The following is a 27,542-nucleotide window of genomic DNA, read 5'->3' as shown; positions in this document are numbered from 1 at the left end:
AGGTTACATAAAGCAAGACTCAATCAGCATTTTAGAAATCATGCCAGAGTCTCCTTTGCATCCATTACTCACACCCAAGTTTCCAAGTACTGTGGCTACATTTTATTTCTTACTCTTCCCTTTTCACCAGAATGTGGCACAACTACCAGATGGTCAGAGGATGTCAGATGATGGGAAAGTTAACATTACTAAATTGTATTTTCTCAAAAATGTTTAGTCAATATCACAGTGGTTTTAATTCGACATGACTTCCCTCTGAACAAGGTTTAATCATCAGTGGTACAATACAACAAGCATGAATTTTGGCATTATTCAGACCTGGATTTGAATTCTTGCTCTGTCACTTCCACCTGTAAGATGAGAACAAAAGCTATCTTACCTATTGTATAGATTAAGTAAGAAGATGTAAAATAAAAGAGTCCTGCACATGTCTACCATGGAGGGAGTAGAGTTCAAGAAGGTTTCTTTCATTCCCAGTAAACCAGTTTGATAAATTAACTGCAGGAATTTATTTATGCGATTCTTCTTCATTCTCAGAGAGGATAACACAAACTATTTACACAATTTGTCATCAATTGTTTGTGTTTTTTTCCAAGTTGTTTCCTCTTATCAAGAATGCCTTCTGGCCAGGTGTGGTGGCTCATGTCTACAATCCCAGCACGTTGGGAGGCCAAGGAGGGTGGATCACCTGATGTCAGGAGTTTGAGACCAGCCTGGCCAACACGGTGAAATCCCGCCTCTACTAAAAGTACAAAAATTAGCAGGGCATGGTGGTGCACGCCTGTGGTTCCAGCTTCTTGGGAGGCTGAGGCAGGAGAATTGCTTGAACCCGGGAGGCAGAGGCTGCAGTGAGCCAAGATTGCACCACTACACTCCAGCCTGGAGAACAGAGTGAGACTCCACCTAAAACAAAAAAAAACAAAAAAAAAAAGAAAAAAAGAAAAAAAAGCCTTTTCCTGTAGCCCCAGCAGCTACTTGGGAGGCTGAGGCAGGAGGATCACTAGAGCCCAGGAGCTTGAGACCAGTCTGGGCCATATAGTGAGACCCTGTCTCAAAAATAAATAGAAAGTCTTCTCCCACTGACCCCACACCCTCATCTCTACTAATTCATGCCTCTTTCCTTCAAAGACCAGCTTAAATTCTAACTTTGTACTATCTGGACCACCTCATGCAGTGCCTGTACATAGGAAGTACCTACCACATACATATTTTTAAGCGTTACTGGACATTATTAGAGTAATCAAGGAATATTACAAACCATTAAACACATCTAGAAGAAAATGTTTTTTATAACTTAAAGTGATATGATAGTTTATCATACTTAAAAAAATAGGAGTGTCACATAATAAAGCAAAGGTCAGCAATTTATTTTTTAAAAACCAGTACTGTGATTCTAAGCACTGAGGTCTCAAACCAGGGCCACTCTAGTAATTTCTTTCTTTCTCAATTTATTTAAAGTAATACCTGAGGCCCCCATATATGTATTTTCCTTCTATGACCGTGAAAGGCAAGAAAATTACCTTTTCTGTGTCACAGATTCTGAATATTTCTTCCTATCCCTGTACTCCCACATCCCTAACCTTTATATTTTCAGAATTCAAAGATAAAAGTGTTGTCTTCAAACATTTTAGTAAATGCTTCTCCATATTATCCTGCTTAATAGAAGGATCTTTGACTTTATCTGGGAATATATCACTGCACAATTACCTTTGGTGACCTAAGGAAGCTGCTTAGGGGTGATTTTTCTTTGTGGACCTTGACACTGCTTGCAAAGTTTACAGTCATAAATTGTAACCCTCTGAGAACAATTTCTCAAACTTGGTTAAATAATTACATAGACACCAAAAGAAAACAACCCTCTACTCCTACCATTGCATTATCTTGTCTCCTAATGCAAAGAAAGCACAGCCTACATTTTGAATAACTTAGAGAGGTTATAACATGAATTTACAAAATGTAACTAGAAAATTCAGAAAGGAGTCTCCAAACTGGAGGACACCATTTGTTATTTGGTGGCATCTTCTGGGAAAGGTTGATATTGCAGCTCAGCTCTGTGAAACATAAATTCTCTTGCAAAAGCACATGGGAAAAACTCTGGAAACAGAAAAATAATCCTGATGATATAGTACAATAAGGTGCAATCTAGACCCAAGAGAGTCAGTTTTATTTTAAGTGAGGATGTATAAGAAGCTAGAGGCTCCTGGATGTTTCACAGCTCTTCCCTCAATCCTGGCTCTGCATGCCAAATCCACCTATGAGGACAACCTGTCACCTCCTGAAGGCCACTGGTAAAGCCCAAACCAATAGGTCAAAGAAACAGGATTCATATGGGGGACAATATGAGATATTCAAGGCTTTCCCAGCAGCACTGCCAACTTCATGAAGCACACCTCTACAATTTTAGTATGAATCCAAGGAAGAATAAGATTTGTTTTATCACCAACCTCCTCTTAGGTAGGTACACTACCTACCAAGTGGGTTCAAATCCTAGCTCCATCACTTTTAAAGATGGCAACCTTGGGGAAGATTCTTCATCTTGGAGCCTCAGCTTCTTCATCTATAAAACGGCAATAATAATAATAATAATAATAATAATAATAATACCTATTTCATAGAGCTGTCTCGAGGGGTGAATGAGTTAAATCATGTTAAGTACATAGAAGGGTGACTAACACAGACTAAACACTCAAGTTTAGCTATGGCTATAAGGCATCTCTGTGGTATGGTAATGCTAGTCTTGCAGAGGCCATGTTGAGTCCCATTGTTGGCTTTATGTCTAAAGATGACAAATGGGATAATTCCATCAAATGTATAGGTCATAAAGCAAGAAACAATAATGCATTGAATAGGTGATGTAGCTCTCTTAAAGAAGGCTCACAGAATTTATTGGAAGAGAGATTCTGGCTCAATACATGTCAGTGGAAATGCTGAGTTTTGCCAATTGTTGATGACAACCAGCTTTGCAAAGATAGAGCCCCTGTGTATTCACAACCTTCTGCTACCCAAGGGCTTCTAAGGAATTACTTAATTTAAGAACTGAGATACCACACTGGGCCTAGTATCTACTGAAACACGGAAACAAAAAGGCCTCTGTTTTTCTTTTTTTTTAATCTCCTTTTTAACTGCTTTTTTCAAATAAACCAGGAATAAGGATGAATAAATGAACAGCTGGTTGGCAAGGCTGCCTCCTCCTCAGTGTGATCACACCCAACACAGAAAAAAAAATGCGTTAGAAAATAGGGACAGGTGAAATATCTCCATGCACCCAACAAAGTTAACTTTTGTCTGGTAATTTCAATTAATGTTCCATATTGAGCAGAATTTACCAGAGGAAGAACTGTAACCCTTCAGGTATTTTTACCTCCAGTTATAAAACACAGAAAACAGGAGCCTCCAATGAGAACCTGCCCCCTGGAGAGCCAGGGCAGCCCTTTAATGAATGGCCTCTCCAGCTGCTCCCTCACCATACTTACAGACTTTACAGCTCTTGCATGTGCTGGAATTACAAGTCATTAAAAAGCCACTTTGAAAACACAATAAAGACCTTCTTCTCTGACTGCAACAACCTTCCATCACATAAAAACCTAAGGCCAATGCTTCAACAGCAGGACGTTTACTACCAGCTCCAGACAGCTTAAGCAGGGCAATGAACAGGGTGGGGCAGGAGGAAATGAGAAACAACAAAAGAAGGGAAGTTTTTTTTTTTCCTTCTTCGTTTTTTTCTTTTTGAAAGAAATTTCTGGTAAGGTGATTTAAAGCATTTATCCTGCATCGGAATCACCATCCACTCTTGGGAAAAATGCTGCCATCTGATGAGATTTTGTTTTTCTCCTTCAAGAAGGTTTTCGCCAAGAAAACCCCTTGGTAAGCTCCAACTATCAAAAGACATGACTGAAATGTCTCTTCTCATGCTGCAGGCTGAAGGATGTAACATTTTGCCAAATGTAATTTGTCCATTTTCAGGGAAAGATCATTAAAACTTTTTACTTCTTCACTTTAAAATTATGATTAAATCCTCAAAGTAAGGCAAGAAAGAGGAAGGCAATGATAAGAAAATTACCACCATAACTGAATCTGATCATACATGGTTATTTCAATTTTCATTTACTTTTTTTTCCTCCTCTGCTGTGAATACCAAACGTCTTCATATCAGAAGACAAGATCAACTCTATACACTTCTCTTCAGGAGCAAAATTATATGAAAAACAAAAACAGGTGAATTACAGAAGAGGTGAAAGATATTTGGTTTTTCCCCTATTATCAATTAAAGCTTAAGCAGGTTAATAAAAAATACAATTATAAACCTTTAGTTGACACTGATACACTCCCTTTGCAGCTGTTAGTGTCAGTCACCAGTCACTTACCTACTAAACAGTAAGTACAGTGGAACATTATGTACCCCAAAGAGATGAACTCCTAAACCAGGAACCACTGTACTCTAATGGGAATAGCCTCAGTTCTTGAATGTAAAATATTCTTAACAGAAACATTTCCCTATCATGCTTTCTGTATTTGCTAAATGCTCACCCACTATAACACAGTCCTTCTGCCTGTCTACCTTATCCAAGCCCCTACCAAATTCTTCTGTAGGGGAAAATTACTGACAAACTTTCATGTGACAGTATTAGATCTCTTTATGAGAAACATTTCAATAATCACAAAATGTATTTAAAAATTATTCTTTCAGTTATATTAACAGTAACTCAAGATAAATCATTTCTTAGAATATTTTAACAGCAATAGCAAAAAACAAAAGTGAAAAAACAAAAATCTACCAAGTGCCTACCCAGTGCAGTACTTGGTACGTTCTTGTCCTTTATCTCATTTAATTAAAAAGCTGAAAGATCTGAGAAACTTTGGCTTATCTTTCAGCTTCAAACTTAAGACTTTTTATCTTGTATTTTTACATTGATCATGTAGCAGAACCATATCAACATCAAGACCACACACCTTGTGACGACAAAATTCAGAGCAAAGTGACAAAAGACAAAATTCAAAACAAAGTGGCTTAGAGTACCAAATATTGCAGCATATAAACCCACAACCTTGAAAAAGGACACCAGAGTTCTGCAAGAGAAAAAATCTTGAGTTTGAAAGAGAAAAAATCTCTTTCAAAGCTACAGGTTATATAGGTACCCAGAAGTCAAGTCATATATAGCAATAGCTAACTAACATTTTTTTTATTAGTGTGTTAACGTTTCACCCACATTGATTTATTAAATTTTCAACAATAATCCTACAAAGAAGATACTATTATGATCTCCATTTTATAAAAGAGGAAACTAAGAAACAGAGAAAGCTAAATTATTTGCCCAAGATCACTGGTGGCACTGAAATTTAAAACACAGCCTGTCTGACACCAGACGGCAGAATTCTGATTACCTATCTACCTACCTTTCACTTATCAACAAATAAGTGATCGATCCCTAAACACCAGCCAGACATACAAACCATGGATGTCCAACTTCTTTCTCTCTTCTCACTTACAAAGGATACAAAAATCTTACCAAAAAGGACCATATCAGTTAATAATCTAAGCTTCCTAACCCATCTTAATACTACTGACATTTTTATATAAAACCTGAGTAGAATTTGATTCTAGAAAAGGTTCTTTAAAATGTTCATCTTTTTAATTATAAGACCTATACTGAGGCGAGATGTTTTCTTTATAGACATACTAGACAAATAATCATTTTCCCCAGCCTTCCTTATTCTTCAAATTCTTCCGATTTATTTGTGTCTTTTTTCTGTTTCCAAAGTCCATGATCTCTGCCCATTATGTCTAAAACCACCCATCACCCCATGTCCCACAAATGAATACCAATCTGGCTCATATTCAAATAATAAAACTGGAAAGGACCTTAGAGAGATCAGGTCATCTAATCACACTTACTCAGAGGCAGACACACAACTAGGACAATGTGCACAGTCCCCCCTGAAGTTGGGCCTGCCCCAAGCTACCAAGTCAATTACTGGCCAAGGTAACAGGGGATACTTGTAATGGAGAGCAGTAGCAGTCCATAGCTTAGTGCTCTCCATTACAAGTGTCCCCTGTTCCTTTTGTCTTGCTGGCAGGAGGGATGCCAGGTAGGAGACAGTCCAAACAAAGCCTGTCTTTTCTACTGGATAAATGGAATTTCAATTCTCTCTCACCTTCCTTTGCTCATAGAAAGGCCTTTGGGTTCATGGTTTACATCACATCACTTTTGTTAATTCTCTTCTGTTACGCTACCTACTTTTCAAGTATTGAACCAATAGCAACAACAATAAAACCATTACTAGTACCAGAAGACTAATAAGGAAAGTACGGTTGTTGGGTTTTATACACAAATAGTACCTGAAAGTCTTTACAGGCTTTCTCAGCAATGCTATGCAGAGTACATTACAAACACTACTATTGTAATCACTGGATTTGTGGCTCTAATATGTCACATACCATTTTGAAAATTTACTACCTACTGTAAAGTTTTCCAATTCTAACTCTTCATTCCAGAAGACTTTTCAAGGTACACCTTTGAATAAATACATCAAATTGAACAAGAATTTTATCAAAAGAAAGACATACTTTATAAATCATATATAAATGGGAGGGAGCAAGAGGCAGACAAAAGGAGAATAAACAAAATTACCTAAAGAGGAAGACCATCTGTGTTTCATGTAGAAAGAGCTTTCAATGATGCTTTATGAACGCCATTTGGTCTTCTCATAAATCGGCAAACATTCTAAAAAGGTGCCTTTCAAAATTTTGACCACTATAAGAAACACACACACCTTCTCTGAAATAAAATTTTCATAAGCCATTACTTACCCATACTAATTATAATGTTTTCTGATTTTTTTAATGCTAGTGATATGTTAAATTTATTTCATAGCTCACTAGTGAATCACAACCCATGATTTGAAAACCTCTATACTAGAAGAATTGCAATGTGTTAGAATATAAAAAGGCAAAGTTGCAAAATTTGACAATTTTGATTGACTAATCACAACCCAACAGCATTTCAGGGTGATTTGAAACAAAAGTCAAACACACAAAAAAAAGATCCAAGTAACATCTGCATTAAGAATAAGCTTCGAGTTAAGAGGAAAGGTAAGAAGCAAAGAAGGAAAAATAAATACTTGAGATATTGGAACAAACATATTCAACTCTCATCTCCATTTCATAAATTATGACAATAAAGCCTTTACCAAATACTGGAACAAATTTTCCCAACGTCCGGTATTTTATATGCTACTGTCCTAATCCGATCTTCTACTAAAATTTTGAGATTAGCTATAGAGAGTAGGGAGATCTGTGGACCACTGGGGATCAGTGTCAGCACCATGTCCTGACCCTGACTGGCTTTCTACCCAGAACAGTACAAACCAGGGACAGCAAATCTGCTACTATGCCCTCCTAGCCTTTGCCAGCATTTAAACTACAGACATATGTGGGCAGCCCAAGGGACAGAAAGAAAAGTATTCTAAGATTGCCAGTTATTTTTAGCCAGATAGCTTCCTTGACCATTGCCTAGAAATACGGTCAAGCCAATGTAACGAGATTATTGGGACTGATCATTACTAATAAGTAACCGAAAAAAGGCCAAAATTAGAAAAAATAGGAAAGTAAAGAGATAACTTCAAAGTAATGTTTATTCTTCAAAAACGTTATCAAACACTTTTGAATTAGTAACAACCGTGTCACTAGAAGTGTAAGGTTTATTACAGAGGTTAAAATAGATAATCTGAAAATCGCTTCCACTGCTGAAAATCTGTAATTGTTAAGTTTAAACCCCAATATCAAAAAACACCTTTTAGGGGAATTAGATGGTCAGATGCTCTCTTAGGCATCCACAAAGGATAATCCTACCCATTAGCAAAAACTTGTAGTGAAGATCACATACCCCACCCCTTCCAAATCAATGGCTAAACAATCAAGAAAAAAATTAAATATTCTCTTTTCAAAATGCTACTGCCTGGTTTTACAGGTATACACAAATGTCAAAATTTATCAAATTATACATTTTAAATATGTGTAGTATATTGTTACATCATTTTGCCTCAATAAAACTGGTAAAAAGAAAAATACTATAACCAGCCTTCTATCAACATAAACATGCTACTTCATTCCAATGATCAAAACACCAACATTATAGCCCTAATATTTTATAAGTTTCTCTTTAAATTTATTTTCTCTTGTATTCAAGTTTTATTATTCTTCTGATTTTCCTAAATCATCACTCATTGGAAAGCATAGATACCAAGCTTTGATGAGCACCGAAATTTTCTGCTGCTATTCAAATGACCCATTGTAATGCTATGGAAGTATCTTCCCTTTAACAACTTAAATAACAGCCTAAAAATCTGCAGATTCCTTAACGACTTCATTTCTTCCTTCCCATTAGTTAAGGAAATGCATTTCTAGGCCAGATCTACCTCTGTGCTACCACTTTACAGCTCAGCATTCATTTTCTTCCCTCATTCTTTATTACGAAGCTATCCGAAATAAAATCTGAAAATAAGGGAAAGGAAGAAAGCCAGTAAGAACTACTCACATCAGATTTAGAGGATATATTCTCCTCCACATCTGAATCATTGGGATCCACAATATCATCAAATGGCGGTAACGTTGATTTCTTCTTCTCTGATGTCTCACTTTCAATTTTGACCTTTCCCATCTTGACATGAGATTTATCTTTTATCTGTTTTTTGTCAGCAGAACAAGTGAGTATCAGTGGTGGTGCACTAGAAAAACTTTTAAATAAAGCCTCTGAGCTACTCTTTTTCCGTTTTTTGGCTGAGAGTTCTTCAGAATCTGAAATGGGTGGCCTTTTACTAGGAGCCTTCTTATCTTGTCCACTGGTAATGGTGAGTAAGTTACTGTCTGGTTTTGGCTCTTTTGACATGGGTTTAGGTTCCTTGAAGGCCATCTTAGGAACTATTTTCTCTTCTTTCAGTGGTTTATTTTCTTTGGGTTTCTTAGAGGATTCTTTGGAAGATTTGTTGTGATCCCTGGAAGGTTCTTTGAAGGCACTTTTATGTTCTCTGGAGTCTTTAGAAGGTTTTTCCTTGTGCTCCTTCATTAATTTGTGAGGCTTTGAAAAACTGGTACTACTGCTGCTGCTGCTGCTGCTACTGCTGCTGCTGCTGCTGCTGCTGCTGCTGCTGCTACTGCTGCTGCTACTGCTGCTGCTGCTGCTGCTGCTGCTGCTACTGCTGCTGCTGCTGCTGCTGCTGGTATGAATACTCCTATTAGGGTCCTGCAAAAAGGGGAGAAGAAAATGAAACTCTCAAAACTAAATAGCAATGAAGAGTCAAAAGAGATCTACATAAAATGATCCTTCTTTGATTCCTCTCAAGCTCTCATTAAAATACCAAAAATATTTTAATATAAACCAAAAACCACAATATAACAGGTGAGAATAGTGTATGCGAGAAACAGGTGAGAGTAGGTTATTATCAAAGAATTTAATGAGGAAAGCTGTTTTCTTAATCATCTGAAGCATGGAGTTTTAAAACATTTCAATTCAACAAATGTTAACTACTGCTTGTCCTAGAAGATACAAGGATGAATAACACATGGCCCCCACTCTTAATAACTATGACGTATCTATGATTGATAGTTGTTGACAACCAAAAGACGGGAACTATTTAATTCTGTTGGGAGCATGGGGCGAAGAATAATTCAAAAATTCATAAAGTAACATCTGAATTAGGTCCTGGAGGATAAAGAGGTAATTACTAGAATGAAAAGAATGGAAAGGTACTTAAGAGACCAAGGACCAGAATAAATTAAAACAACAGGAAGCAAAGCACAGATTGTATTTGGGGAACAACACCCAGCTATAGAACAAGATTGAGAAGGAGGCAGAAAAACAGCCCAGCTTCACATAATAAGGTCAGATTACATTAAATTTCAAATGGCTTTGCAATATAAGGAATCATAAAATCCCCCCCAAAAGAAATAAAGTAATTCTCAATTTGAGATGAAAAGCAATTATTTTTATGCTGTATAAAATTTCATCAGTTAAGAACTGTATCTCTCACCCACTAGGAAAAATAAAAGGAAGTTAATAGAACAAAGATTTCACCTAACCATCAAATGGACTAGAAAGTCTTTAGCAATTACTGTATTTCGATCATGAGAAAAGAGGTAATTGCTGCCTATTTCATTTTAAACGTGATCAATTTTTCCACTCATATAAACATATCAGAATATATAACCTATATATAATCTTTCTGTTTAGGAACAAAATCTAAGTCCATACTTACCATATTTGTGAACCTCTACCATTAATAGTAAGAATAAGAAACAGAGTAGATCCTGGACATGCAAAAATCCACATCAATACTAAAAGAAGAGCTCTTTCTTGCTTACTTCCACCTCCTAATGGAACCAAAGACAAATAAATGTCCAGATTTTCAACTGGAATTTACATCTTCAGGCTTGCTTATTATCTTTCACCTTAACTCACCCACTTAAGCCAATGATATGTAAACCAATCCTATATTCCTTAACTATCTAGCATGACACAGGACAGTAAGCAAGCAGGGGTATGCTTTTCACTAAAATGAACAATCTACTTATTGGGTCTATGCAAAAACAAAACAACAAAAAATATATACATAGGTACATGTATAAGCATCACAAAGTAATATCCAAATGAAAACTTATTGTTCTATATTAGTAGAAAAGTATTTTTTGGTTTCTTAATAAATTTTTTTTGTCTCATTTGCTCAACAACAAAATGACATATAAAAAAATTATTCCATTTATTTTCTGGAGTGGTTTCAAAATTCTAAACTGAATGAAGTTACTAAGCAAAGACTTGTTTTTATGCACCAAATTAGATAATTCTTTAGAAAACATCATAATCTGAGATTTAAAAGGAAAATTCTAAAGATAGGATTCATATTACTAAAATTTCATTATTTTATAAATTTTATTATATTTCCTGTCATGTTAAGCAATACTATGAATAATTAATATAAAGTATAATGGACAAACTAAATTAAGGAAGAACATTTTGAAATCTCATATCCTTGAGTTTTTTTCAACTGGCTTGTTGACTTACTGAATTTTGAAAATTTGCAATCAGTATTCTAATTATGGCTCTAGAATACTCAAGTATCACTGTTTAATATTCAACCTATATGAAGTATTACACACATACTTTGTAAGTAAGTTTTAAAAGCATACAATTTTGAACCTACCAACATATTTCTAATGTTAAGTATTAAAAAACAGCAACATTCCAGCACCAGGAAGGACAATAAAACTTCTGTATAGATCCTTCCATGATATATTTTTAAAATCCTTCTTTAGAACAAACTGGAATTCTTTAATTCAGGGTACACATTGGTATCTGACACAGCTTCTTGTGTCATAAAAAAGTTAAGTTCCTTTTTTAATTACATGCATATAATGCTAGGTACAAAACTCTAGAAATATATCTTTTTATAATGTTTTACTTCTCATGTTGGTCTGGGTATTGAATGTCTACTATTACCTTTTTATCCACTCAATAAATCTTGGTACAAGCAAGTGACTCAGACATTCTTGTTCTTTCCTTTTTTGTAATTACCACCTCAAAAATCTTTAAGCTAAGAGAACAAAAGAGGACAAACACATTCCATAACAATGTCTTAAATAAAATTTAAAAAATAAAAGGAGAGAGAGCAGTTTTTAAAGCAGCATTTTCTTTGGCCTGGGCCCATGACAAATGTCAAAGTTCAAATATATTGTCATCAGTCTCCATGTTTGTACATGTAGTAAATGTAAAACAGTAGCTCAGATACACAGCCAGACATTAAATTGTCACTGACACAGATTAAAAGCTTTCACTGATTTTCAGCCTATCTATCTGATATTTTTATATATATTATATATTTATATATATATATATATGGGGGTCTTGTCACCAGTCTCCGTGTTTGTACATGTAATAAATGTAAAACAGTGGCTCAGATACACAGCTAGGCATTAAATTGTCACTGACACAGATTAAAAGCTTTCACTGATTTTCAGCCTATCTATCTGATATTTTTATATATATTATATATTTATATATATATATATATATGGGGGTCTTGTCACCAGTCTCCTTGTTTGTACATGTAATAAATGTAAAACAGTGGCTCAGATACACAGCTAGGCATTAAATTGTCACTGACACAGATTAAAAGCTTTCACTGATTTTCAGCCTATCCGATATTTACATATATTATATATAAATATATATTTATTATATATAAATATGTATATTTGATACATTATATATAATATATATGGGGGTCTTGTCACTGGCTTTTTAAATTTTTCAATTAACCATTAACCTCAACATTAAGTACCACTGAGCAGCACAGACTAATTACCATTCAATGTAAAGTTTACACATGTATAATTCAAATTCTCTTCGCCTGAGGCTGATTAGGACAAAGTGAATATCAAGCAATCTAACACAGAGAGCATGTGTGCATAATTCAAATCTCAAATATTTAAGGCAAATGATTGTTTAAACATAAATATACATATATTTGCACTAACTTTACAACCTGTGACTATAGGATACAATATTTTCTCTCATCTATTCAGATTGCACTGAATGCTTCCTTGTTTTAATTTTTTGGAACAGAATGGGTATCTTTAATGTTTAATCTCTTCTAATACTACTTGTCAGCAACTCAAGTAGAGGACTTAAGAAAAAAATCAGAACTACTGGCCAGAATAAGGTTTTCTGATTATATGTGGCTTTTAGTTTCCGTGTTACCTCCATGTCTACTTCTAAGAACCACTGACAACTCATAGCTGATTCTTGGCTTCTGTTTCTTCCCGCTGGCTATCCCTCTTATTTTTGGTCTCTGTTCTACTTTAACTGGCTTCTGTCTTGTGAAAGATTTTCAGATCAATCATATTTTGTTCAATGAAATTTGCATACAGACAAACTCTCCCAGAAGAGTTTTACTTATCAAAACTAACAAACTCTCCTAGAAGTTTATTGGTTCAAACTGCATTTTTACAAGGACACTTCCTAAAAATTGTAGTGTGGTCCAAGAGGTTATGCATATGTAGGGGTAGGAAAAACCATGATAGTCAAAGGTAAGGTTCCAAAATACAAGTCTCCTCTAAAATGTCATTAAACACACAATGAATAACACACAGGGATGACAAGCCATCTGAAACTACAAATAGCTTTGTGCAGTGGCAGGATCATAGCCAATGGGGTTTATGCGAGGCACAATTACTGCTAACTGAAACTACGAATGGAGTATTAAAATTCAGAATTCTGGCATCAGGGGAGGCCTTGAATTTGATTTACTTTTCCCACTTCAATCCCAAATCTAACCCCATTTATGTCTCTTGAACTAGTCAGCTCTGGGGGTAGCAGGCAGTGGCCTGAAGAATGTGGCCACGGGCTTATGGGCATCTTGAGAAAAATAATTGGTGCAGGATTTGCTCTGCTTGACCCAAAAGAGTTTATTTGTTTTTTTTTAGAGATGGGGTCTTGCTGTGTTGCCCAGGCTGGAATGCAGTGGCTATTCACAGGCATGATCACTACATGCTACAGCCTGGAATTCCTGGGCTCAAGTGATCCTCCTGCCTTGGACTCCCAAGAAACTGGGACGACAGGTGCACATGCCACCATACCCAGCTTCCAGGAGAGTTTCACACACACAAGTATGGCCAGCCTTCCCAGCACTGAGAAGGTACTTGATACAGGAGGAGAGTCTGCTCTTAGGGCTGCAGAATGTAAGGAGATCAGAAGGAAGGCACAGAATCCTCTAGGTGTATAAACAAGAAATAGATAATATGCTTGCTGCTACTGTGCAGGTTGAGATGCCTGTACCTTTCATCACTTACAGAATTACAACAGCCTAAAGTCCCCTAACAGCTCAACTTCAACCCCAATGCACATATAAGTGACATACTTAAGGGTGAGAGGAAATAGGAGGAAGCAGATCTAACAGATTTTCTGGAGGAGAAAGATGAAATATTGAGGTCAAAAGCAGTATGACTACTTAAGGAGAATCAAGTAAAGTATAGAAAATAACTTCTAGAAAAAAATGTTTAATTAAAAACTAAAATTTAAATATTTATATTCTCAAGCTGAATAATTCAGTAGATAAAGTAGAAGATCGATGCTAACTGGCAGTATAAAAGATCAAATGAATGAAATTTCAAAGCACAAAGTAAAAATACAAAGCGATGAAAATCATAATGGGAAAAGAGAAGAGCCTTGAATGGATCAAGGAAATCTAACATACAGCCGTAAGAAGAGTTCCAGAAAGAAGAAAGAGAAAAGACAGAAGAGGTAATAATTAAAGTAATATGGAAAAAAATTTTCATAAACTAAAGAGAGAGCTGAATTACAATCTCACAGAGCTCTCTGAGATCCAGGCAAAGATAATGAGAAATGACGCCCAGGGAAAATCACACTACAATTCCTATACTTTAAAACAAAAAAAAAAGAAAAAGAAAAAGAAAAAAAAAACCTGACAAGTATCCAGAAAGAATAATTACTTAAAATTGAATAATAATTAAACTCACATTGTGCTTCTCATTTGTAATACTGAAATCTAGAAGAAAGAACAGTAACATTCAGACAGCTGGGAGAAAAAGAAGTAGAACCCAAATATCACACACACACAGTCCGTTGCGAAAGAACTATTTGCCAAAATTTAAGAATTCAAATAGCACATCAACCACTGTCCCTGCCAAAGGAAAGGACTTGAGAAAAGAGTCTAGTCAAACAATAACTGAACCAGAAACGTTTTATGTGTGGGAAGGGGAAGAAATGAGGCATACAATGTATCTTGCACAATATACAGATTTAAATCTAAATGAAAAACTGTAATGTAAGTCCTCAACATGAATTCCTGACACAGAAAAGTCTAACAATCTGGACCTAAACAACTAAATTATTTCCACAGAAATTTAGGAATGAAAGAGAAGGATTAGGGTGTCAAGGTGAAAGAAAGTGCTAGTATCTTTTTTCATGTTAAAGTGGAAGAAAAATTGGATTATGAGCAATTAGAAAGGAAGGTGGTCAATTATTAAATGGAAAAGCGCAGAACTGTCACATAAACAAATGGAAAATGGAAAATGAATATCAACTTGAAAATATAGGCAAAATTAAGAAAAGTGAAAAAAGTCACAAATATGAATAATGAACAAGGTGAAAAGACAGTAAATAAGATCAAGTATAACTTAGAATAAAAATGAAAGAACTGAATTCTCCCTCTGGAAAATAAACTGTCAGACTGGGCTAAAAAGACAAAGATAAGATAAAGGCTGTTACAAGAAATACTTAAAATCAATTGATTGAAAAAAGTTTAAAATAATGGGGTGGGCAAAGAAATATCAGCTAAATGCCCCCAAAAGAAAGTTTGAGAGCTAGATTAATATCAGATCATGTGGAATTCAACGTTGAGAGTACCAAATAGGATAAAAAATGTAAAAATCTAAATTATATAAAGCAAAAGGTATTTAATAAGAAGATTTAAAATACTTAGTTAAATGAGAAATCAATATATCTTTGTCATAAATTGACAGATCTCATAAAACACAATGAGTACAGACACAGTATAACTGACCAAAACAACCCACATGCTCATTTAATAATTATACATAGAACTTTTCTATCTCTTTTTTTTTTAATACTTTAAGTTCTAGGGTACATGTACACAACGCGCAGGTTTGTTACATATGTATACATGCGCCATGTTGGTGTGCTGCACCCATTAACTCGTCATTTACATTAGGTATATCTCCTAATGCTATCCTTGAATAAAGTTTAGAAGTTTTATATGTATCCATAGAACACTGATAAAAATCAATCATAAGGTAACATAAGCTTTAAAACATCTCTTTTAAAATGTTTGTATAGATTACATTGGCTGACTCTACTCCAAGAAAATTAGAAAATTAGGCCAGGCGCAGTGGCTCACACCTGTAATCCCAACACTTTGGGAGGCTGAGGCGGGTGGATCACTTGAGGTCAGGAGTTCAAGACCAGCCTAGCCAACATGGTGAAACCCTGTCTCTACTAAAAATACAAAAATTAGCCAGGCCAGGTGGCGGGTGCCTGTAATCCAAGCTACTTGGGAGGCTGAGGTAGGAGAATCACTTAAACCTGGGAGGTGGAGGTTTCAGTGAGCCAAGACTACACCACTGCACTCCAGCCTGGGCAATAGAGCAAGACTCTGTCTCAAATAAATAAATAAAATAAATAAATTAAAGACAAATAAATCAAAAGAAAACAATGAAAATAGCACTTCATATAAAAAAAACTCTGTAGGCATAGAAAAACACGTGCTCCAAGGAAAATTCATAGCCTTCATTGCGTTTGTTATTTAAACAAAAAAGAAGAGGTACAAGGAGAAGAGAGAAACCAAGTACAAAGCTAAACTTAGTATTCACTTTGAGAAACTGGGAAAAGATCCACAAAACATGCAAACATTATAATACCCAACATAATGAAGAAAGTAAAAGAAACAAATTTCACCAACGTCAGGGCTTTAATTATATAATTGTATAATGTCCTGACACATATGTTTAGTGTTCCAATCCTAAGGAGAAATTTGCCAAGTTAATTCTGACTTAAAGAAAATTTACAATCTACTTCTCTACATTAACTGAAAGAAGTAAAATTTCTTGCATGTAAAATTTCTCGAATTAAAAACTCAGATTTTCCATAAAAGGAATAAGATTAATGAGGAGACAGCAATTTAGAAACATGTCAAAATAGGTAGTTAAATACCAAAAGAATCAACCCATCAGTTGGCAGAGAAAGACAGAGAGAATGTACTAAGGGAAAGAGTGAAGCAAAATGGACTGCTGATGCTTTTTATAGGATTTTTAGCAAGATATGAGTTCATATTGTAAATGTTTTATTAAAAATTAATGTTATAATAAAACTATAAAACAGAAAACACCTTAACAATTGGTAGGATTAATGTGTTTTAAAGAATCAAAACTTACTTAAACATCAAGTCTAAACAGAGCCACTGAGACCCAAAATCTAACATGTCTCAGTCAATGGGCAGAAGACTAAAAGAACATGCCACAAGTGGAAGAGAAATGGCACTTGAGAAGCACAAGAGTCTTTCGTTCAAAACAATATATGTGGCCAGTGCACAAAAAGGACAAAAAATATTTATACACACTCAAGTAAGAAAAAGAAAGGTCTCCTGTTATGAAACACAATGCTTTGGAAGGTTTTACTTGTTTCGACTTTTCAATAATGTCCCATTTTTTAAGGTGACATTCAACCAGAAAGTTAGAAGGAACTCTACAATATATCCTCACAGATCCAAAATAATAAAGCCATTTCTAGACCTGACCAGGGAAGAGCAGCAGTTTTACAAAACTAAAGAATTATATCCTTAAATTCCTCGATTTACCCAGATCTGTAAAATAACCAATATAGATATAACCACACTTACAGAAATACAAATAAGTCTGGATTTTGCACTAATGACAAAAGATACAGCAATCATCCTAACAGTTAAGCAAGAACCAACACATAACATGAAAGAGCAAAAGATGATGCTGACCGTTCAAGGAGAGATTCGAGAGAATAACAAAAGATTCCCTTCAGCCATACCTGACTACGAATTCTGACAATTATTTATTAGGAAAGACAGGCTTTAATAGCAGCCACAAAGAGTAGTGACATCTGGGAGTAGTGACATCTGGGAAACAAAAGAAACCCACCTGAAAACTTTAAAGAGGAGATCAATATTAACTAATCACTTTAGGAAGGCCATCTGGTAGCAATGTGGGACAGTGATGGTGACAATGATGGTAACAGTGGTGGCAGCGGTAATAGCTTAATGAATGCTTACTAATCCAGACTGATGTAGAAGTTTTATCATTATTAACTCAACAATCTTGTGAAATAGCTATTATTAGCCCCAATTTATAAGTGAGGAAACTGAGGTACAAATACTAACGTGCCCAAAGACACATACATAATTAGTGATGAAACTGACATTCAAGCCCCCAGTTAGTCTGACTTCTTTTCTTTGGAGATGGTCTTCCTCTGTTGCTCAGGCTGGAGTGCAGTGACCTTCTAGGCTCAAGCGATCCTCCTTCCTCACCACTTGCAAGTAGCTGTGGGACTACAGGCATGCACCACCACTATATTTTTATAGTCTTAACCACTATATTTTTATTTACACTTATAAAGTCAGTTGGTTTCAAAATCAGCTGTCAATCTTGCCAATATAACCTGGGCCAGAAATGAAAGAAGATATAGAATGGGGGAGAAGTTCAATGACTGTAAAAGAACATCATCAAAAATATGCCTGTTGTCTAGGCAGAACTATACAAATGAAGTTCTATTTATTTCCAGTAGAGGGGGTAAAATATTATTTTTTGCTAGGTGATTAAAAAATGCAATGGGCCCTCCTGGCCCCCCATATCCAAGGGTTCTGTATCCACAGATTCAACCAACCATGTACCAAGAATATTCAGGGAAAGGCCAGGTACAGTGGCTCATACCTGTAATCCCTGCATTTAGGGAGGCCAAGGAAGGAGGATCACTTGAGCCCAGGGGTTCGAGACCAGCCTGGGCAACATGGTGAGACCCTATCTCTACATTAAAAAAAAAAAAAAAAATTAGCCAGGCGTGGTGGCATGTGCCTGTAGTCCCAGCTACTCAGGAGGCTGAGGCGGGTAGATAGTGAGCTCAGGAGTTTGAGACCAGCCTGGGCAATATAGTGAGATTTCATCTCTACTAAAATAAAAAATAAATAAATAAATAAATAAATAAACTAGCTGAGTGTGGTGGTGGTGCATGCCTGTAGTTCCACAGCTACTCGCGAGGGGTGAGGCAGGAGGATCACTTGTGCCTAGGAGGTCACTGCACTCCAGTCTGAGCAACAGAGCAAGACCATCTCCAAAGAAAAGAAAATATTTGGGGAAAAACTCAAAATAATGCACAATTTAAAAATATAGTATAACAACTATTTACAGATCACTTACATTGTGTTGAGTAGTATAACAAATCTAGAAATGATTTAAGGCATACAGGAGGATGTGCATAAATTATATGCAAATACTATGCCATTTTGTACAAGGGATTTGAGGATCCATAGATTTTGGCATCTGAGAGGGTCCTGGAACCCATCAATCCCCCATGAATACTGAGAGGCAACTGTAATTTATTTTAAAATCAGAGGCTCTTCTTGTATACATTTCAAGTGGGTTAAACTTTGAGTCTTTTGGTACTAAATAAATATTTTTAAGTTGATAAACTTATTAGTAGAGTTGTGTTCGGAGGGCTCTTGTGATACTGAGAAAAATCAGCCTCTCCTATAATACCCTGGCAGAGCACATGATGCTTCCAATTATCTCAAAGGGTATAATAAAACTGCAAGATACTTCTCATCTCACATTAAATGTTTTCAAATTTTGAAGTCATAAAAATTTATAGTGCTCAAATCACATAAATAATCACCTCCAAAAAGGATGAGGTGGGAGAGGTCACTGTTTTAAGAAAACTGGAGAATCTTATAAGGGCCCCTATAGGCTGTCATTAGGAAGAGAGAGAATTTGAAATATTTTACACAAAAACAGGCAGCAATAAAGAAAACCAAAAGCTACAAAAATATATGGCTGTGCAAGAAAGAAAATCTAGCATTATAGCTGCAAATAAACATTCTACCTAGTGATAACAATAAACAATATTCACTGATTTTCAACTTTTGGAAACTAATCTACTCAGCTCTACCACTTGCTAAGTGCCTTAAATTTTCTTGTCAGTAAAATGAGGACCATAATATTACCACAATATTACCTACACCACAAAGTGAGCCTAATGATTACATAAGCTTAATATATGTAAAGTACCTATGTCTGTATATGTGTGTGCATTATAAATCACATGTATACGTAATGTGGCCGGGCACAAAGCAGGAACTATGTGAGTGCTTTCTATTACTACCACCACCACTACTGCAGACAAGCACAGAAGACTTAACGTTTTTATTACATAGCACAATATAAGTGTCTGAACAGAAGAGAAGGGAAATAACTTTAGGATAACCTGAACTTACAAAGTTGAGAATCAAGGGACATTGTCCACAGTTGGTGAGCCAAGTAATATAGTTCTACATTAAACATCTAGAAAGTTATAAAGGTATCCAAGAGATCAATTTAAAATGGTGTCATACTAGGTGTCATTAAAATGGTATCATATGGAGCAAATGGGTTAGATTCTCATGTAAAAATAGCAGCATAGCATATAGTTAGGAAACTCTGGGCATTCACCTTAGAATTTAAATATAGAAACAGTTAAAGTGGTTCCTTCCAGAAAGTCGGAAGGAGGTTCAGGAAGATTAGAACATAGGACTTCTACTTTTTGTTAAACACTTGGCTATTTTTTTCAGCCATGTAAATATCTTCGACTTTACAAATGTACTTTATCCTCTTCCTTTTCATGCACTCATTTGCACTTTAGAGATTTTGTGAAATACATTTTGCATTAGAAAAATAAAAAGATAAATGATTCAACAATGTGACTAGTATCATTCTATGTTTTAAAAACAATTCAATTTTCCTTCTGATGTCATTTGTTCTATTACTGTTTTTGAGCAAACTACAATCAAGCATCAAGCTACAGACGTAGCTGCTTACTAAGATTGCACTTTGAGTTATATACATTTAGCTTATATCATTAATAAGATGAAAAGATCTACAAATTATATTTATAATTGAGAAACAGAAACACATGAAAAAATTTATTTCAACTATGAAGCGAAAAGAATAAGTAGTAAATTTTCATTTGCCCAGCCTTTTGTTCTAAAGAATTTAAGGTAAACCCAATAAATATTTTTTAATATTAAAAATATACTGAAGTACTGTATTTGCACTTAAATGAAGCTTAAGTACTGATTGGCAAAAGTATTTAATATTTTACAAAATAATATTTTAAATAGACAAAATATATAATGCCCTTTTTTCCTCAAATGACTATGACTTGTTTCAGCTATGTTGTATGTGCTATAAAATCCTTTTGTTTCAGAATCCAATTTCATTTAAAATTCTCCTATTTATATATACTCCCTGACTTGCTATGGCTTAAGTTCTAAATCATAGTTAAGTACTAATGACTGTAAGTTATATTTAGAAGACTGTAGTTTCAAGTAAACTTCTGCTTATCTTTGTGGTTTGAAACTAAAAATTTGAAGTAACATTTATATCACTTCTCTTTCTAGGTTTTTGTATATTTAGCTTTGTACAGTTCCTGCTTTATTAAACCAGCTTAAAAACACATTGGCCAGATCATTCCAGCCTTCTCTCTTAGTACTAGCTTGATTTCTGATAATTAGCCTTGATAAATAATCATTAAATAACAGAGAATAGCCAATCTTCAGATTATATTACTAATCACAAATAATGGCTAGAAGTATAAAATGAAAAACAGTACCTGACACACACAAATTTAATAAATATACTGCATAAATAAAAGCCCAAAGAGATGCAACTGAACAACGGGAAAATATAATCAGGTTTATGCTATCTTGTTACCTTCTCTCAGTAGTTATTTTATACATATTTATGAGGTCTCCAGCATACGCAAAGGAATATGCTGAAACTGTTAAATACTATGGCTTCGCAGAAAACAACTCGTCTAATTTGGGCAATATGGTGGACTCTTTGGGAGTTCTTACTACGATACAACTAGATATTAGATAATTACAACAAAACTTCATTGCTGGGCCTTTAAAAAAATAAAGAAAAAGTTCAAGAATCAAGAGTATATGAAAGAGAAATAGAAAGATAAAAGGCCCATAAAATGTGAACTACAATCACTCATGAAAGATGGGGTTGCCCAAAGAACACAAGCATGGCTGTGTTCTCCTGGGTCTCTAAAGACCAAACCTGGGCCCTATAGCACATTTGGAGATCTAAACCTCAGGGTCTCACAAAAACCAAGAATAAGCCTTTACAAATCTGCTGTTGGGGAAAAATACTCTGAATTCAGGTCTCAGGATTCCCAATGTTCACCTAAATCAAATATGAATTCGCAATTTAAAAATATTCCTGAACACAAAGAAACAAGCCACCATGATGTGAGGTAAAAGGACCTTAAAGACTTACTATAGGGAAATCATCAAATGCAGACTATAAATAACTATATATGAAGTATAAAAAGGAAAAACATTGGAATCCAAAAAGCGACCAAGCAATAAGAAATTAATAAGAATGACTGGGCCACTGAAAAGAAACAAATAAGACTTTAAGAAATGAAAAAAAAAAACACTGTTGGAATCAATATCTCAAAGGACTAGTTAAACAGCAGATTGAACACAGCTGAAAAGAATTAGTGAACTGGAAGATAAATATGAATAAACTGCCAGAATACTCACAAAGACACAAGAAAATGGGAAATATAAAAGCTATTAAGAGACATGGAGAACAGAATAAAAATAACAAATATCAAATTAGAGACCCAGAAAGAATAAAGAACATAGGGATACAATGGTGGAAATTTTCCAAATATGATAAAAGTCATGAATCTACAGATAAACCAAGTATAATATAAAAATAATATACATAAATAAAAGAAATTTAATCCTAGACACATTGTACTAAAAATGAAGAACACCAAAACAAAAAAACTATAAAGACAGTAAGAAACAAGAGATCATGTATTAAAAAAAGAACTAGTGGTACACTGGCGCCAGCTAATAGAGGCTTGACTGGGAGCCAGCTGTTAAATTTTTAGAAATTTTTTTCAGCCAGTTTTTAAACAGTAAATGCATTGTATAAATTAAAGAAGACTATTATTTTATATAATATAAAATTGCAAGCAGAGAAATATTAAAAGCAGTGGTAATTAATAATCAAAACTCAGCACTTTCTAATTAGTTTACTACATATTATTATTAGCTGTTTTCTTGAGGTAATTCTCTCTATTGTATAGGATGGCAGAAATAATTCATAACTATATGTTCTTCCCAACTTTGCAATAACTGATATAATATGGTGAGAGTATTTCCACCACAGAAATAAGCAAACACTAAAAATCATGACTTTTTCCCTCAGAAAGATAGTTGCTAAACATTAGAAAAACCCTAAATCAGACTTACACCAGACTTCACAAGAACAATAGAAAAATATTTTCAAATATTGAAAGGAAGTAAGTAAAAACCTAGAATTGTAAAACTAGAAAAAACACTTTCATAATAGGCGCAATAATCAAAACTTTATAGATTAACACAAACTGAGTGTTTACTAACAGGAGCCTTTTAGTAAAAGAACATCCACAGGATTTATATCAGGAATAAGAAAAACTAGTTTAAGAAGACATTATGGTAATATAATTACGCTAAAATTTAAAAAGATTTTAATGTTTTTAAAAAAACTGTATATATTTGGAATTATAAAAATATACTTCAATAATTTTCAGGTTAAAGAAGAAATTAAAATAAAAATTTTCAACTTCATCACATTGAATGATAAAGAAAATGCTACATTAATTTTGTGGAATTAAAACAGAACTTGAAAAAATTTTAGCCACCAATCCTTGTCTGTGAAGAAAATGATGGATGATAAATGAACAGAAGAATAATAAACTCAAGCAAAAGAAAGACTATAAAGATTTTTGTAACCCTAATAAAACAGTCAACAAAGCCTAAGGAAAGAACTTTGAAAAGAACTAATAAAACTCACTGAAAGACTGAATTAAAACAAAGGAGAGAAAGTATAAATAAAGCACAGGAAGAAAAAAATAAGAAAACATCTACAAGTATAGCACAGATAAAACAGATAAGAATATATTATAAATAATTTTATTGCAACAAATGTGAAAGCAAATGTTGGGAAAAATGTAACGTACCAAAGCTGACTCCCCCAAAAAAGTAAAAATTAGGAAGAATCCTGTATTGATATCAGATAAGTAGTTTGAAATCTTCCTACAAAGAAAACATCAAGCCCACAGGGTTTTAGAAGCAAGTTCTAGGAAAAGATAATTTTAATATTAAAGAAACTCTTCTAAAGAATAGAGAAGAGAGGCAGGTATGGTAGTTCATGCCTGTAATCCCTGTGGTTTTAGGAGGCCAAAGTGGGAAGAGTGCTCTCTTGAGGCCAGAAGTTCAAGACCAGCCTGGGCAATATAGCAAGACCCCACTGCTAAAAAAGATTTTAAAATTAGCCAGGCATGGTGGCACACACCTATAGTCCTAACTAATCAGCAGGCTGAGGCAGGAGAATCCCTTGAGCCCAGGAGTTGGAGGCTGAAGTGAGCCATTACTGCACCACTGCACTCCAGCCTGGGCAACAGGGTGACACCCTGTCTCTTAAGAAAGTAATAATAATAGAAAAAAGGAAACATATATTATTTTCTGTGGTTAATATTATCAAAGCAATAAATCCTACCAAGAAGAGTAAGAAAAAGAAGCATATGGCCTAATCTAACTCAAGAATATAAATGCAAAAATTTTTTAATAGAATATTAGCATAACTAATCCAATTGTAGGGGGAAAAAAAAAAGGAAAAAAACCTAATAGACCAAAACCAAATTAGGTTTAATCTCAAAATTCAAGATCACTTTGGCGTGACAAAAATGCTTGTCAAGCACTACATTAACAGATTAAAGGAGAACAAAACCATCTGTTCATCTCAATAGATGCTGAAACGTTTTCTGATAAAATCAAAAATTCATCCATGGTTTTTCAAAAAATGAAAACAAACAAAATTCCTTACAAACATGACTAGGAGATAAATTCCTTAACTTGAAAAAGAGTAGCTACCAAAGTCCCATGGAGACGACATTCTAAATAGCAAATTATTAGAATCAGTCCCTTTGTAATCAGTTTTTACTGGTATTCCTACTGACTCAGGACCGCAAAACGCAGTGCGGGGGGAAAAGGATAGGAAAACTGGAAATAAGACAGATATATGTCATTATTCACATTTAATTGTCCACACAGAAATACAAAAGGATCTGTAAAGAATTAATAAGTTTAGTAAGATGTTAGAAGTCATATCAATATCCTAAGGTAGACTGCATATTTACACATCAGGAACAAACAGGAAACATTTAATATTAATATTAATAATAGCAAAACAAAATATAAAGTAGCTAAGAATAAATAAAGCATAAAACTACACAGACACTTTAAAGACATTAAATAACATTTAAATAAACTCATTGAGAAACTAGGTTCACAGATGATAATATTCTTCAACCACAGATTCAATGTAATTTCAATTCAAATCTCAACAGTTTTTCAGAGAACTTACACTGATTCTAAAATGTATATGAAGAAAAAAATGATCTACTAGAACTTGTTACATTATATAGTCAACCTCTTTATGAAATGATAGTAATTACAACATTGTAGTATTGCTACAGAGATCAACAAACTGATCAATGGACAGAAATGTACACCCTTCCAAACAGACTCACAGATATTTTAAAAGCTGATGCTTGACATGGCGGATCATTGATGAAAGCATAGACAACTCAATAAAACATGCTGGAGCTGGTTTTCTATATAGGAAAACATTTAAATTAGACTCTTACCTCATACATTCATAAAATCAATTCCAGATGTTTGAAAATATTTCAATGTTAGACAAAACTTCTAAAACTTTTCAGAAAAAAAATTCAGGAGAATATCTATATGACCTTGGTATAGGAGAACACACTAAATGGGACATTAAAAAGAACTAACTATTTTAAAAATCTGATCACATTAAGAATTTGTTTATCAAAAGATACCATAAAGTAAAAACGCCACTAACTGAGAAAACTAGGAAAATATGTCAATAGGAAATATAAACAACAATGAACTCCTATCTCCAGGATATTAAAAGACCTCTAATAAGTAAATAGAAAAGTAAGTGGAAGACATGAACAAACATTTCATAGAATAAGAAACATGAATGGCCACTGAAATATATGTTCAGCCTCATTAATGAACATATAATCACTGCAATGCAAAATAAGAGAATAATGATACAATTTTATGTGCTTACTAAATGTGCATAGATGAACAAGTCTGACAAGAAAATAGAACAATGAGATCTCTTTTACATGCTGATATGAGACTCTAAATTGCTATAACTATTATATAAAATAAACTAAGGCTAAATAGGTGACTGCTCTATGATCCAGCAATTTTATTCATAGGTATACAATATAAGACAGCATTTCTCTGAATGTGGTCGGCAGACCAGCAATATTAGTATTACCTAGATGCTTATCAGAAATTTATATTTTTAAGCCCCACCCTAGACCTACTAAATAAGAATCTCTGCAGCTGGGCCCAAGAGTCCTCATGTTTCTTAATTCTCCAGGTAATTCTCATGTACCCTAGAGTTTGGCAACCACTGAGTTAGAGCAGTATTATTCAAACAGAACTGGTTTAGTAAGGCTGGAAAGCAATATAGTAGACTCCATAATTGTTTATAAGTCAACCAGTACAAAATTAAATAGACTGAATTCCATGTAGTAAAGGTTAAGCATGGCTTATTAAACTTTTGTCTCATTTGTCCATGCATATTTATTTATGTATATGGGTACTTGATCATTATGGAAAACCTGTTTCTTACTATAGGTCACGATCATAAAAGTCTGAAATCTACTGCCCTACAGAAACTCTTGCATGGGTATACTAGACATATGCACAAAAAGGTTCATAATTGCAAAACCAAATAAAAAGGGGAAATCTAGATATCTAGATAACAAGACAATGAATGCACAAGTCATGATATAATCACTCTTTGGACTATATACAGCAGTGAAATAGACAATAATAAAGACAAATCTTATAATGCTGAATAAATAAAGCAAGTCAAAGTCATAAAAAATACATATAGCATTATACCATTTTCATAACAATAAAAAATAAGCAAAGATGAGCAAACAAACATACATTTACGGTAAAACCATGTTTAAAAGCTCAAGAAACTTTAGGAAGGTAATTATATCCAGGGAAGGCAAAGGAATAGAGAGGCATATACAGACAGAGTGGTTTGTAATATAACTTTTTTTTTTACATTAATTTTCTTTTTCATTTTATTATTATTATACTTCAAGTTTTAGGGTACATGTACACAATGTGCAGGTTAGTTACATATGTATACATGTGCCATGCTGGTGTGCTGCACCCATTAACTCGTCATTTAGCATTAGGTATATCTCCTAATGCTATCCCTCCCCCCTCCCCCTACCCCACAACAGTTCCCAGAGTGTGATGTTCCCCTTCCTGTGTCCATGTGTTCTCATTGTTCAATTCCCACCTATGAGTGAGAACATGCAGTGTTTGGTTTTTTGTCCTTGAGATAGTTTACTGAGAATGATGATTTCCAATTTCATCCATACTATGCAGCCATAAAAAATGATGAGTTCATGTCTTTTGTAGGGACATGGATGTAATATAACATTTTTATTATAAGAAAAATTCAAAATTCCTGATGTCAAAATCTTCTAGTCTAGGAAGAGAAATTCACATTCAAATTCAGCAGATACTTATTTATTAGCTGCTATGAGCAAAACACAAACACAGTGTCTCATTTAATCTTCTTAAAGAGTCCTGTGTGGTAA

General features: G+C 34.4%; 1 protein-coding gene and 1 long non-coding RNA gene across 4 annotated transcripts in view; both read right to left on the bottom strand.

Moving 5' to 3' along the window:
• The window catches only part of MLLT3 (MLLT3 super elongation complex subunit), a 276,072-nt gene that overhangs the window by 59,812 nt on the left and 188,718 nt on the right, over positions 1-27,542 (bottom strand). For all 3 annotated transcript variants that reach the window (XM_024252692.3, XM_054519811.2, XM_054519812.2), the window contains exon 5: positions 8,535-9,239. In XM_024252692.3, the coding sequence (XP_024108460.1) occupies positions 8,535-9,239 (705 nt within the window). The remainder of the gene's footprint in view (positions 1-8,534; positions 9,240-27,542) is intronic.
• Positions 9,246-27,140, bottom strand: LOC129047832 (uncharacterized). The gene is made up of 3 exons (XR_008509616.2): positions 25,401-27,140; positions 11,490-11,583; positions 9,246-10,366 (listed from the first exon to the last, which is right to left on the bottom strand). It is a non-coding gene; the product is annotated as an uncharacterized LOC129047832 (long non-coding RNA).

The sequence above is a fragment of the Pongo abelii genome, chromosome 13, assembly GCF_028885655.2.
Source record: "Pongo abelii isolate AG06213 chromosome 13, NHGRI_mPonAbe1-v2.0_pri, whole genome shotgun sequence".
Classification (NCBI taxonomy): domain Eukaryota; kingdom Metazoa; phylum Chordata; class Mammalia; order Primates; family Hominidae; genus Pongo; species Pongo abelii.
This window is presented reverse-complemented; position numbering and strand designations above follow the sequence as displayed.